Below are 14,746 nucleotides of genomic sequence, written 5' to 3' on the forward strand. Positions count from 1 at the left end.
TCAATTATATTAACTAATTGCTTTTCCTCAATGGAAATTTTAGTACAGAAAATACTGTACTCCTTTTACTTTATGAAAAACTCAAGTTTTTTTTTTAAAGAGAAAACCACTAAAAATATTTGTAGAAAGTATACAATTAATCATGAGACAGCATGAATCTAAGCCATAGAAAAGATAATACCTTGGTTCTGTGACAGCTGTATCCCAGTGCCCAGAACAGCATCTGGCACGTAGTAGGTATTTAGGATATATCTGATGAATGAAGGAGTAACTAAGAAAACAAAGACACAATTATAGCTATAAATCTTAATTATATACATAGAAATGTGTAGAAAATAAAAATAATGACAGAAATTACATCAAAATATTCAAGAGTGAGTACTGTAGAATACTTTCATTCCTTTCCTTTTCAGCACTTGTAAATAAAATGCAAATAGCATTACTTTAGCTTTATCACAGTTTTCTCATTCATATAACATGACATTTATAATTAAGAAAAAACTTAATGAGCGCATTAATTCTTAAAGTAGTAGCTTAGTCTTTTCCACAACAAATTTAAGCCAGTGTGAAGTTGTATAATACTTACAAGAAACTTCCAATAGTGGCAGAAATGTCACCGTAGCTGTGATCTGTCTGATCACTGAACGGATTTCATCTTGGATAGCTTTCTGAGACTTTTCTCTGGGTGCACTATCAAAGAAACCAATTAATTCATTTTAAGTTTTAACAAGTTATTTGAAACACAGGTAAGATTATTTATCTGATTAAATGCTTCCAAAATCAAATAAGTAATGCATTCAAAAGGAGGTTTTTTTTAAATGAAAATAAATATATGTCCTTAAGAAACTTAGTAGGCACAATATGTATCTCTATTATTTCATTTATCCTTCCAATCATTTTTTAGGGTTGTTCTTAGTATCAGGTCATTAAATAACAGATGACTAGAAAACCTGCCAAGTACTTCAAGTCAGGAAAGCTTCAGCATGTCTTAAAATAAAGATAACAAGCAGTATCTAAAATATTGAATCGGTATAATCATTTTGGCATTTTTAGTAATGCCTAAATGTCTAATTTCCTATTGCCTCAAATAAGATGTTACTCGTGTATGGCGTTAATAATTAAACATTTTCTAAAACAGACCAAAGGCTTCAGGAGCAAACTCCATCATTTCATTATGAGAGATAGTTCAGAGTTTACAGGTAAGCATGCCTAGGACAATGCTAGAAATTAGCATATAATGATGGGCATCTCCCATCCGGATAATCTAAAAACTTCAGTTTAATGTCTAAGGAGGGGCGCCTGGGTGGCTCAGTTAGTTAAGCGACTGCCTTTGGCTCAGGTCATGATTCCCGGGTCCTGGGATTGAGCCCCACATCGGGCTCCCTGCTTGGCGGGAAGCCTGCTTCTCCCTCTCCCACTCCCCGTTTATGTTCCCTCTCTCGCATGCTCTATTAAATAAATAAATAAAATCCTAAAAAAAAAAAAAAAAGGGAATGTCTAAGAAGTCTGTAGCATTAAATGAAATACAGTAGAGATGCACAGTAAGCTGGGAGAAAGTCTAGGATAATACTTCATGGTTAAAAGTACCTTTCTACAATTCATGAAATGGCCCACCTAGGACGGACACCATGGTAGCTTTACATATAGCATCATAAACACTAAAGTTTGAAATTTATGGATTTAGCCTAAGCGCAATTATGTTAAAAGTCCGTGATAGGCAAAATTCTTTCGTGAGCACAATTTGTGAGCCCAATCCTTCTCCACAGGAGATTAAAGATCACATCTAACATACTTAGAAACAAACTACTTTATGTGAAACTAGTTCAATATAAGTAGAACTCATCTAGTAAAAGAAAACAGTTTTGGAAAAAGATCTGTAAAAATGGAAGCAATTTACTTCATACTTACCTGTCATCTTTTGCAGTCTTGTCACACTCGATATCAAATTGCCACCTTTCAAGGACCTCACCACTTTCAATATTTGAGATGACAACCACCAGTTTCTGAACTGAACACTTGTATAACCAATCTGCAATACATAACAAGGAATCTTTTTTGTTTCACTGCATTACAAAACAACTCTCTTCCCAGGTCTCACTTTCTATCCTCAGCAAATTCCTACCGCTAGTATTTCGGAACTCTGCCAACCTGTACAGAAAACCTGCCCCACAATAACCTAGCTCCTGTTTTCAAATTCTCAGTATTTGTACCAGATATAGTACTGAGTGCTGAAGACAGAGTAGAAAACATGAAGTACACCCTAATCCAAGTAAGATGCAGGAGATGGCCATTAATCTAATCACTGCACCGATAAATATAAGATTATAATTGTGATAAACGCTATGAAGGTGCAGTATGTGACGCAATGAGAGCATAATAGAGGAAAACTGGACTCACTCAGGGAGTTCTCACTTGACTTCAGTTCTACAAATAAATTATCATTAAATATGCAAAATGATACAGAAAAGGGTACAGGTCTTAAATATTGAAAAGGGAAGAGCATCTGACCAGAGGATTGAAAGAAGGGTAATACAACTGCAGTAAAGAAAGGGGAGAATGAACAAGGTCAGTTTGTGTACGATACACAGGGGTCAGACCATGCAAGGCCATATGGGCCAAATTAAAGAAGTTACACTTCAAGAACCAGGGAAGTCATTACTGTATTTGAAGTATGGTATGATGTAATTAAATTTGTATTTCAGAACTATCCTTCTGGCTGTGATGTGGAAAGTAGAGTAGAGGTAAAGAGGGGATCTAGAGACACCAATTAATTAGCAATTCAAGCAAGAGGTAATGAAGGCTTAGAGAAGGATAAGCTGGTAGAGATGGATCAGTAGATAGATTCAAGAGATTTCATGGTTCAAACTGTTAGGATTTATTGACTACTTATGAGTAAGCAAGAAGAAAGACTGAGATAGCTCCCAACTTCCTAGTTTATATCACTAGTTGGATGGCTGATCCATTCACTGAGAAAAAGAATGCAAATGGGAGATGATGCTTAAGTTTTAAGATTTTATTTTTAAGTAATCTCCACACCCAACATGGGGCTGCAACTTCATATCTCGAGATCAAGAGTTGCATGCTCCATTGACTGAGCCAGCCAGGAGCGCCTTAAGTTTAGTTTTCAGGTATCACTGCGATAGCCAGATGAAGATATCAACGGAGCCACGAAATATATGAGCACAATTAGGAGAATTGGGTTGGATGTACAGTTGTGAGTCAACTACACCAAGGTTGTTAGTGAAGCTATGTACATGTCAGAGATCATCCTAGAGAGAGATTATAGTGAGAAGAGGGCCTCAGGACAAGCCCTGAATTAATCTTGGAAATTGGGATAGTATACTCAGGAATCTGTAGTGGTTTTTTTTCTTTTTTTAAGAGACAAAACAATTTTGTAATATTTAGGGCTTGTGGGCCACCTAGGTCTCTGTTGCATAGTCTTTAAAAAACAGCCCTTTAAAAATCTGAAAACAGGGCACCTGGGTGGCTCAGTTGGTTAAGCGACTGCCTTCGGCTCAGGTCATGATCCTGGAGTCCCGGGATCGAGTCCCGCATCGGGCTCCCTGCTCAGCAGGGAGTCTGCTTCTCCCTCTGACCCTCCCCCCTCTCATGCTCTATCTCATTCTCTCTCTCAAATAAATAAAATCTTAAAAAAAAAAAAATCTGAAAACATTCTTAGTTTGCAGGCAGTACAAAAATAGCCACTTGCTAGACACGGGCTGTCGTATGTATCAACTTTTTCTTGACATATATCGATTTTTCTCAATTTAGCTCTGAAAAGGAAGAAATTGGGTAGTAACTTAAGGATTTGGGGTGGGTGGAAATTTTTTTCTTTTAAAACTGAAGAGAGATCAAAACAAAGAAATCAAAAATACCAGAGAAGAACTAGGATAAAATCCTTAAGGCTAGAGGAATGGGGATTCAGATTGAACAATTTGCCTCTAAGAAGAGCAATTCCTCCATTTTAACTAAAATAAAAGGGAGAAATTAAATAGGAAGGTCTGCATACATCCGAGGTGAAGAAATATCCTCAGTGTAGTCTTAAAGGAGACAACCCAAAAACCAGTAGCTTAGGTGGGGCTTGCTTCTCCATCAAATTAAGAGGACATAGATTATTAGTTGCTTACTAATAATCTTACTTTTTAGCCCTGAATAAAAAAAAAAAAAACAATTAATCTAATTTTAAAAATAAAGCTACTTGATACAAAGAAATATATATGACTCATGAATTAAGAAAAAAAGATGACTAGTGTTTTTTGGAACTAGTTTTGGAAGATCAAATGGGGAGCTAGGGAGAAACATCCTACAACAGAAAAATTAGAAGTGGGAATCCTAAGTAGAGAAAAATATGAGGGGAAAAAGGAATAGATGGAGAACAAGTATTGATTCAATATAGTAATTTCTTGAGCTAAAGAAAAACAGTGAGTGCTCAGATAGAAAAGGCTTACTGATTAAAGGCAGGATTTTAAAAAAGACAAATGGAAATATATAAAAAATAAAACTCTACTGGGTGCTCTACTACTTAGTAGTTCTTTTCTTTAAGTTTAGTTTCCAGGTTGGATCCAATTTTATTTTCCTTTAAGTAATGATGGCTTTAAACTCTAGGCAGTTACAGAAAATGTATGTTAAAAATATACAGTGGATTTTTCTCCAATAGTGAACACCATCATAAGGACAGAAAATTCCAACTTGTTCCATCTGGCTACATGAACTGCAAAAATCATTTCTAAGGAAGTTGATGGAGACAGTTTTGTGAAGCCATATCAGATTCCTAATATCAAAATATTCAACCCACTCAAACTGCAGTATGGGAAGGGTGGACTTTCTTTCAATTTATATATTATTTGCTTCCTTCCAATTAAGAATCACTATATTTGAGGTTGTAGTGTTTTATACCTTTTTGTACAGAGCTGAAAAATGACCACCAAGATGCCAGAAAATATGGGTTCTACAAGGCCTGCAAAACTCAAAATGGTTTGCAACAATTAAATACCTTTCAGCTGTTCCACCACATCATTTAGGTATTTTATGAGCTCAGGATCAGTTGTTACAAGCAAGGTGAGTCCATATTTCTGCACTCTAGTAAAGGTTTCAGATGGATATATGCCGCGCTGATATAAAATGCTGTTGATGCCAAATGCTGGAAACAAAAGGAATGTTAAAGAAAAGTCATTATCACTTTGTAACTCTGGAAAATAAAACATATTTAGATGTGGCTACGTTTCATTAATGGCATAAAACCATAAATGCCTTAACGTGTTTGTGGGTGTTTTGCTGAAAGCAGAGTAGGTAAAAAGTGGCATTAAACATTCTTAAAACCTTGCTTCTAATTAAGAGAGAACACGATACCTGCATTTCTGTGGCAAAAAAAGAGAAAAACGCCAAACTGCATTAATCTACTGTCAAAGTAGTACTACAACTCACTGTAATCCAAGTCCCAATTCAGATTATGTGGTTAGAGGCTGTCAAAATAGGCTTTTGCATCTCAGTTAGCAACTGATTAACTGTTCTCTGCAATGCTCTCAGCAAACCTTTCCCTCTTTTTCCTCCTTTTCTCCTCACAAGTCCTGCCAGATCCTATCAGAAGGCCCAACTGTCCTGGTCCGGAATGGCGTTTCCTAACTCTAGTCCATCACCGCCAATACCAGAATCAAAGAGGGGCCGAGGGGTTGTTAAAAATATACGTGGCCCCCACCCCGGTCCTACTCCGTCTGAAGTCGCGGAGGCTGGGGGCGGGCGGAAAGTGCCTGGCTCTGTAGTTGAAAGCAACGCTGCAGGTGGAGGGGCTACATCGCGCCGCAGGCCTCAGCAGCACCTAGGCCTCAAGCTCCACCATTAGCAAGGAGCCCGGAGGCGGCGTCTGCATCCGCTTCTTCCTAGATTCTCCCGCCGGGCAGGAGGCTGGGGCAGAGAGAGCTTAATTCGCGGCCTCGCGGCCTCGCGGCCTCCCCTCCACCCCCTCCCGCTTCCCCCGCCTCCGCGGCTGAGCCCCGGGCCTACCGGGCGGCCTGGCCTCAGTTCACCCCGCCCTCCGGCCTGCGCGAGGACGACTTACAGAAGAACTCGGCCACGATTTCGGCGCTCCCGCGCAGGGTGATGCCTTGCTCCCGGGAGAGCTGCAGCGCCATGGCCAGTCCTACAGACGAAGGAGTGCGCTTCCCCCCGGCAGAGAGCGACAGCAGAGACGCCCACAGCAGTTCCCCGCCACTCGTTTCAAAAGTAACGGCGCAGCACGCCCTCGGGCCTCGGCGCAGGCGCGATGAGCCCCTAGGCCCCGCCCCGTGGGGCGGGGCCTGCAGGTCCTCTGGGCGCTTTTCGGAGCTGGCCTGTCCGCAGGCGCAGGGGGTAGGCGTGGTCGCCCAGTTCTGGGTGGTCAAGCTCCGCAGGGTCCCGGCTGGGCGTGTGTAGTTGTGGTCTACTAGACCGGCCTGAGGGAAGAAGACGCCAAAACCTGGTGTGTTTTTTTGTTTTTTTAAAGATTTTATTTATTGGGGCGCCTGGGTGGCTCAGTCGTTGGGCGTCTGCCTTCGGCTCAGGTCGTGGTCCCAGGGTCTTGGGATCGAGCCCCGCATCGGGCTCCCTGCTCCGCGGGGGGCCTGCTTCTCCCTGTCCCACTCCCCCTGCTTGTGTTTCCTCTCTCATTGTCTCTCTCTGTCAAATAAATGGATAAAAATCTTAAAAAAAAAAAAAAAAGAATTTATTTATTTGAGAGAGAGAGAATGAGAGAGAGCACATGAGAGGGGGGAGGGTCAGTTTCAGATATTTTAAATATTTAAATATTTAGGTGGAATTACTTTAAAAGAAAATTTTGTTGCACACCATATTCAAAATGCTAAAAATTGTACACCTTGAGGTGTTGAAAACATGATCTTATGAAAATATCAGCCATTTTCACAGATCTGGAAAAAAGCTACTGAATTGTACTATATGCCTACTTAAGTTTTTGTTAGCTAAGCAAATAGATTTATTTTGAGATCTGCAACTATGAATAATTGCCACTGCATTAATTCTACCACATTGTTAGGAATCATGACCTTGCATTGCAGACTCTAAAATGGATCTGAATTTGAAACCCTGAGAACACTAGCGATAGAAGGGCAATGGGAAACATCATTATAAGGGCTCCTACAGCTTCTTTTAGGAGGAAAGAATCTGATACACATGAGTACTTTCAGGGCACTAAAAAAGCAGCTTAAAGCTGACCATATGAACCCTGTTTATAAACAATACAAAAAGAAAAGGTCATTCCTGCATCAGAATTACCATCATAAAAAATATTATAAATAATATTAAAGTCACACTGAGTCAATAACCACAGGGTTTTATTATCTTCAACACTACTGACAGCTTAATAAAATATGCTTAACAAATCATTTGTTTGAAAATTGAAAACTATATTCCTATGTAATTACAGAAACAGTGTTTTTAAAAAGTGGATGGCAATATTTATTTTATATCCATCATCTGATTTTAATACAAATATCTTGCCAATAAAAATGTTACAGCTTTTAGAGATAAGAAAAAAATATGAAAGAAAGAAAAGAGAAAAGAAAAAAGTCTCAAACACAGGACCCAGAATGTCAACTAATTCAGCACAGTTTTGCAGTGTCAAGTAAAAAGTCTCTCATAGAAAGTTACATGGAAGTGTAAAACTTCGGTTTCTGGACTTTGATCCAAGCGGTCATAAAAACTGGTCCTCGTTAGTAACTCCTATTTCCATTATATGTCAAATATTCTCAAGCTTTTGCCTAGTACAAAACAAAGCAATAAGAAGTCAATCACGTTACCCCTACAATACTAAATGATCTGAAACATAACCCACAATGGCAGAAATGATTAGTAACTAATGAAAGGTAACATTATTTTAATATGCTGTCAAGAATAACAACAGCTGTTAAAGTGGCATTAGCACCCGGAAGCCTTCATTTGCAAAAGCATGAAGATTGGAGCCCTTAATTAACACAGTAGTATCTCAGGCGGGTAGAACTGCAAAGTTGTCTAGAATGGTGAGGGTGGGAGTTTCCGTATGTTGTAGTTTACTAGTCTCCAGTTAATTTTTATGCCAATAGATTATGTTATGAATTGTTCAACTGACACTCAAATTCACATCAACAGGCTGTGATTACTAAAAAGCATCTATGCTCCAAGCTTGTAGCTTTGAACTAGGTGCTTAGCTCTGTATTTGAAGATAGTTATAGGAAACAATGTAATATAGCAGCCGAACTGCTTTCAAGGTCAACCAAAATTCACGGGTATTTAAATGAGAATTTAGGGATGCCAGAAACCTTCATTCTGTTCAGTGACTACTACTGAGTACAGATCATTCAGTTTGGGAATAGGATAAAAAAGCATGCATGAATGTCATGCATGGAAGTAGTTCCATCAACATGCCTGTTTACCGGCACAGATGGCCAATCTAAGTGAATCCAAATTTATTTTAAATTTAAAAACATGTTAAATGTTTCTACAGAACTGTCTCATGGGGTCCTGAATCACACACAGTACTCATTTTACACTTACAGAGTGTAACAAAAAGGATAAAAGCAGAGTAACAGCTTCTAGTTAAAAGAAAAAAAAAAATCCTAGCTATAAAGTTAAAATGTCTGCAATAAGTTTTTACCACAACCATATGAATCACACTGGGTTTAGAAGTTTGGAATTTTTATAATCAACTACTGTCTAATCTCTCAATCTTAAATCTCTAGTTAATGCCACCAAATATAAGCCCAAACAGGAACCTCTGACTACACACAAGCTCTTAGGTCGTATTCTTTAAACTGACAACTTTCAGCACTTTATACTTAAGGAGGGCCTGTACTACTCTTAAATATTTTACACTTTCGTTTTCCACGTTTTACTCAACATAAACTCTTAGAAATATATAAGAATATATATACACATACATGTCATAGAAAGTGGTCAGCCTATTGTCAACATCAACTATAATATAAAAACCGTAACTAAAAAAGTCTTTATACAGAGTTTCAGATGATCTGAATTTTACACAGAAAAGTGTAACTTTGAGAAATGAGGACTGTAATCCTGTGCTACTTGGGAGAAAAAGTAATGTGAAAAGAAAATTAAATGTAACCCCTTCCATTTAACTTCCAATAAAATGTTACTTTCAAAGATTTGGCAGGCTCTGAGTGAAGTGTTCTTATGTATGACTACTTAAAAAGATCACCAAACTATCCTAAGTTTCTGTCTTTAAAGGGAGAGAAGGAAAAAAAGAAGAGGACACTGATGTTGACTTGTAAGACAAATCACTTTTTTCTTTCAACTACTAATAATCTGCCTACAGAACATCTCCAAAGAACAGCCTGACACACTGAAAAAAATCAGCCCAGCTCTCCTGCCCGCTCCCCATTCAATGGGGGCAGAAAAGTGCAAGTGTGCAAGGGTGAAAGGAAACTAGGGACAGATGGCCTCGGAGTAGCAGGTGACCTTTGAAAACTGGGGGCCCACAACAATCAATAGTTCCAGATCTAGATGGCCTTCGTGCCTCACCCCGAACTCGCAGGAAACTGTCCTTTGAAAAGAAACCACTTTTCTTTTCAGGGTTTATCCTCTGGTTGCTCCAGATTCAGATTTTGAAGGAAGACAGCCAAAGCGGGGAAAGAGGACTTTAAAAGGAGGGCGGAGTAATTAAACAGAAGAGATAAGATTTGCCCTAAGCTATCGCCTCGGTCCAAAACCCCCGAAAGGGATGAAATCGACACAAACTCGTTTAGGAGAAACTGCCTTAAAAAGAGCCCCTTCTAAAATCCCAAAGGAATACACCGTAAGAGCATAAAGGAAGACAAAAATATCAGACAGTCCATTTTCAATGAAGCATCCCTCTGCCCCCCCGCCCCCCGCTGGGCGCCCCCAAGGTAAAGTGGCAAGTGGGGGGAGGCTGAAGGGACTACCTTGTTTTGTCTCCAAAGGGCAACACAGCAAACATAGGAAGGTCCACGTGCAGACCACGCGGCCTCCGCAGACTCTGGACTCCGGGAGGCGCCGGGGGGCGACGACGTGCCCAGGGGAGGCGGTGACTCGACGCCTGCTCCCTTACCGACCCCGCCACCGGGCCGCCGCCCGCCGCAGCCCGCTCGCTCCGCGCTGCGCCGCCCCCTGGCGGGGAGCGCCCGGCAGAGCGGAGGCCGACCGCCGGCGGGGGGGAGCCCAGCGCCGGGCCTCGGCCGGCCGCTCCACCATCACCGCCTTGAGAGCGCTTTCCTGGCGGCCAAGGCAGCCCCCAGCTGCCCGACGGCCGCTGCCTGGAGGCGGCGGCGGCGGCGGCGGCGGGTTCGGGACTCTTCTCCAAAGAGGCGCGTCCTGGAGGCAGTCGGAGTCCGCGTGCAGAAGCCTTTGCCCGCGCCAGCGGCTTCCCACCAACTCCTCAGGCTTCAGGGCATCCGCCCGCCTCCACTCTCCGCTCCGGCCCCTCCTTCCTCGGCTTCCACCTCAATTCCTCCCCAACTCTCCGGGAGCGTTTCCCACGCGCGCCCCAACTGCCCCCCGGGCAGCCACCTCCCAAAGGACAGGCACCCTCCGCCCCGCCCTCGGCAGCGGCCGCCCCGGCGCTTGGCTCTCGACCGGGAAGAGCTGGCCTCTGGGGTCGGCTGGGGCTGCGCGGGACCCGTCAGCGCCCCGCTGTCGGCTCCCGCCGCGCCTCCCCAGCGCCCTTTGTGTGCGCGCCGCGAACCCCTCTGCGGAGCCCTTCCAGCGGCGCCGCCTTGGGAGCAAGAGAGAGTGAAAGGAAGCGCCGGGCCAAGCAAGGGACTGGAAAGGGGCAAAAGGCGACAGCGCTTACTCTGGGAAGATTCCGGCATGTTGCTGCCTTTGGGCTCCTCGTGGTCTCGCCCCTACCCCGACTTCCCCGCCCCGCCAAGGGCCAGGGCGAGGGGGGACGGGGGAGGAGCGGAGCTGCTGGGACCGAGTTGGAAATGGTGCTTCCGGAGCCGCAGGGAAGGGGCTCAAAACTGTTTTGGTTTTGCTGAGGAGATTTAGGGGGACTGGGAGGCTAAAGAAGGGCTGGGGGAAGGCCCGTGAGCGCGGATGTATGTAAATAATCTTGCTCTCAGGGAATACCGGGGCAGCCGGGCTGTGTGTGTGTGGGGGGGGGGGGGGGTGCGCATGTACATTTTTGCATTGAACTTTTTGAGCAAGTTGGATCGAATCCCACGCTTGGGCTTTTCGACTGTACTAGCCATAAAGTCGAGGTGTCTACACCCTAGCAGGACCAAAGACCTACTTCAAAAGCAAAGGGCCTGGGAACCGAGGTCGTTTAATGGTAAAGGAAGAGGAAAGTTCAGTAAGGGAGAGAGATGAGACCCCAGGTCACTCTCAGCGCCCCGGGTGGGTCTTCCAGGGGCCCTCTTCTTACCTGGTGGCTTTCCTAACAAAGTAAGAGAAGGTAAAGTCCCAGTGATCATCCAGCCACGCTTCCACGGAATCCTGGTCCCGCTGCAGCTTCGACTCCCCGGAGCCGGGGCTGGCCCGCTCCATGATCCGCGCCCAGCGTCTGTGCAGCTGCTTTGTGCCCTTTTCCACCCCAGCTGGGGTCTCTCCCTCGGAGGAGCCGGCCTCTGCCCCGAGACCCTCCCCCTCCGCCTTGCGCCGGTCCGGCTGGCTTTTGGCGAAGCTGCTCCGGCGCCCGGCCAGCCTCTTGCCACGCCCCACCTCTCCTGGTGATCACCGCTCCCAGGTGCGGCGGCTGGGGCAGGCGCAGCAGCCGCGCGGCCTCCCCGGGGTCGGGCGGAGGCGGGGTCTCGCCGGCCGTCGGGGCCCCAGATTCCAAGGCGGCGGCGGAGGCAACTGGCGAGCTCGCCGGCAGCTACGTGGCCGCCGCTGGAAGGAGGCCGCTCGGCCGCTGGGGTGCGCTGTGGGCTGAGCGGGTTCCGGGGAGCGCGCAGAGGTGACTGGGGGTGTGTTCGCAGAGTGCCCCGCAGTACGAAAGGGAGAGTCGCGATGTGTGCGCCCATCCCAAGTCCTGAAAGCTGGAGTCAGGGGAACCTTCCACCAAAAGTAAGAGGTGCGGCTACCCTGGCGACTTTTCTCAGGTCTGAGTGAACAGTGACCGACCGGCCTCGCTTTCCTCCCCAGGGCTGGGGTCTGGAAGGTGCAGGGATCGACCTTCCTCCGAGCCCAGGCAGCCCGGGGGTGTGTGCCACGGATTTGCGGCTCCTGGTGGGTAACTTCCAACAAAGGCATTTCCGTAATTACTATGTTGTTAATAACCACAAATAATTATAAATTAGGCGTCTTTGCATCAAACATTCCCTTTTTATGACTGCAACAAGATTTTCTGGGAAAAGGAAAAGGTAAAACTGAAATAATCATCATGGTTTGTGTATGAAGTCAGAAGACAAGGGAACCTCTGTACAATTAGGTTAGAGAGCATAGACGCTACCCGGGGATAGTACAGAGCAGACTGGTTAGCCCAAGTTTTATTAGTCATTTATATTTAAATGGAATTAACACACACCCCACAAAAAAGTATCCGTTTCAAAGGGCTCAGCTTTCCTACTCTATTTTGTCCTATCCCAATCATGCTTTCCAAAAAGGAATGGGTGTCTTCCTTTTGCTTTGTTCTCATCTCCATCTCCTTGTCCCGCAATTTGCAGTTTTAATAACGGTATTTTGCAATGACCTAATTTGGGGGCAGAATGAAATATGGAGTTGTATGTTTCACAACGTGTGAACGACACCATTAGCAGTGATATAGCCATAGTGATTTAGCTGACATACTTTTAACAAAGTCCTTTCAAACTATTCTTGGCAAGAATGTTAGACATTACTCATAGAATGAGTATTACTACATAGAAATGCATAATTAAATTGATAATATAAGAACTTTAAAAAATGTCTTCCAATCCGCCAATGCAATGGTTTATCCTTCCTGCATTAAATAATTGTCCTTCTATAATTATAGTTTTTCTGAAACTTTACTGATGTATGCAAGTAACCACAAACCAACAAAAAGTAAGCAAAGCAGTAGAATGTGAAATAATGTGCAATAAATTATATCAGATTTTAAAATGCGAGTTCTGTGATCCTGATGTGTGATTACAGTGCTCGTGAACTCGAGACTTTGTCCTCAGTGCTCAGTTTTTCCCTGTGGAAATCCATGCCTTTCTCCTAACAGAGGGTCAGTTATAATTTAAAACTATACTTTCCTACAAAAAATGAAGTGAATTTTTGGCTTGAATTGTTTGCTTCAGCTGGCTGCCTTGATTAAATAAACAAGCACTATCTAACTGTCCATTTTTCTCTTAACCTGAAAGGGTTAAATTATCAGAAACCAGAGAGTTTTCTGAAAAGTTACTGCAAGAAAAACAATCCGTGGATTCTGCCATTAGCGAGTCTGAATTCTGTGTGGTATACATGGCAGATTGGGGGTTCTTGTGAAGGCTGGTTACTTGAAGTGAGCATATCACAGTGGTTTGGGGGATGAGTTATTTCAAACTGTTCTAGTCTCCAGAGATCTCAGATAAAATTTGTAACAAATCTCTGTAACTTTAAAGTTCTTAAAGGTGACCTCACCCTGACCTCTTGTTTCCCAGCTCCATTTTATTTTTTATCCCTATCTGATAGATTTTTTAATGTTTTAACTTACTGGTATGGATTGCCCTAAGCATCCCCAATCTTGTTTTAGAATGAGTTGAAGATTGAGTAAATAATAAACATTATCAGGAAATAACTTTAAAAATGCTGTTAATGCTATTTACAACAAACAAATGCACAATGGAGGCCTAACAGAAAGGCCTCCAATTCCCATCGTAGTAGAATAAAACCCAAACTCTCTAATGTGGCTTACAAAGTTCTGCATGATTTGACTTCTACCTACCTCTACTGTTGAGGTTTTGATCATACAACTAGAAAAAAATAAATCAATGATGATCAAATTCTCAAAAAAAGGAATGTGAGTTACAGGAGTCATGAAATCTTTCCTGACCTGCTTTTTTTTTTTTAATTTTTTTATTCTTATGTTAATCCCCATACATTACATCATTAGTTTTAGATGTAGTGTTCCATGATTCATCGTTTGTGCATAACACCCAGTGCTCCATGCAGAATGTGCCCTCCTCAATACCCATCACCAGGCTAACCCATCCTCCCACCCCTCTCCCCTCTAGAACCCTCAGTTTGTTTTTCAGAGTCCATCGTCTCTCATGGTTCGTCTACCCCTCCGATTTCCCCCCCTTCATTCTTCCCCTCCTGCTACCTTCTTCTTCTTCCTTTTTTTTTTTTTCTTAACATATATTGCATTATTTGTTTCAGAGGTACAGATCTGAGATTCAACAGTCTTGCACAATTCACAGCGCTTACCAGAGCACATACCCTCCCCAGTGTCTATTACCCAGTCACCCCATCCCTCCCACCCCACCCCCCACTCCAGCAACCCTCAGTTTGTGTCCTGCGATTAAGAATTCCTCATATCAGTGACTGGCCTGCTTTTTTTTTCATTCAAATCCCATACAGTATATTCTGTCCCCTTTGCAACCTTCCAGTGTATTCCAGGCTTGAGAAAATTAATATATTTGCACTTATAATGGGATCCAGTTTCCTCACTATTGAAGGGGGAAGACTAGAAGGTACATTGTGGTGTTGAAATGGAATTGGAGGTTAAAAATTAAATATGTGGGTTTGTGTGTGGGTGTGAGTTGTATCACGGGGAGAAATCCCACATGATGAAGAAATGCAGGCAGTTTCTAAGTGCTGTGGGTACCCTCCAGCTGACAGCCTACAAGGAGTTCCTGTC

General features: G+C 43.3%; 1 protein-coding gene across 8 annotated transcripts in view; it reads right to left on the reverse strand.

Moving 5' to 3' along the window:
* LOC135363123 (mitotic spindle assembly checkpoint protein MAD2A-like) overlaps positions 1-11,839 on the reverse strand; it is a 30,497-nt gene extending 18,658 nt beyond the window's left edge. For 3 of the 8 annotated variants that reach the window (XR_010408815.1, XR_010408816.1, XM_064583806.1), the window contains exons 1-6: positions 11,369-11,823; positions 6,056-6,428; positions 4,994-5,140; positions 1,909-2,029; positions 587-690; positions 182-271 (exon numbers count right to left, since the gene is read on the reverse strand). Coding sequence is in view for 6 of the 8 variants with exons in the window: in XM_064583806.1 (XP_064439876.1) it covers positions 182-271; positions 587-690; positions 1,909-2,029; positions 4,994-5,140; positions 6,056-6,128 (535 nt within the window). In the remaining 2 variants the exon portion in view is untranslated. Of the gene's footprint in view, positions 1-181; positions 272-586; positions 691-1,908; positions 2,030-4,993; positions 5,141-6,055; positions 6,429-9,908; positions 10,760-11,368 lie in introns of those variants that run through there. The other 5 variants (XM_064583804.1, XM_064583805.1, XM_064583808.1 and 2 more) reach the window with 5 other exon arrangements.
* Positions 11,840-14,746: the final 2,907 nt, after the last annotated feature.

The sequence above is a fragment of the Mirounga angustirostris genome, unplaced genomic scaffold (genome assembly GCF_029215605.1).
Source record: "Mirounga angustirostris isolate CCGP_5_RB_7025 unplaced genomic scaffold, mMirAng1.0.hap1 SCAF_22, whole genome shotgun sequence".
Classification (NCBI taxonomy): Eukaryota; Metazoa; Chordata; class Mammalia; order Carnivora; family Phocidae; genus Mirounga; species Mirounga angustirostris.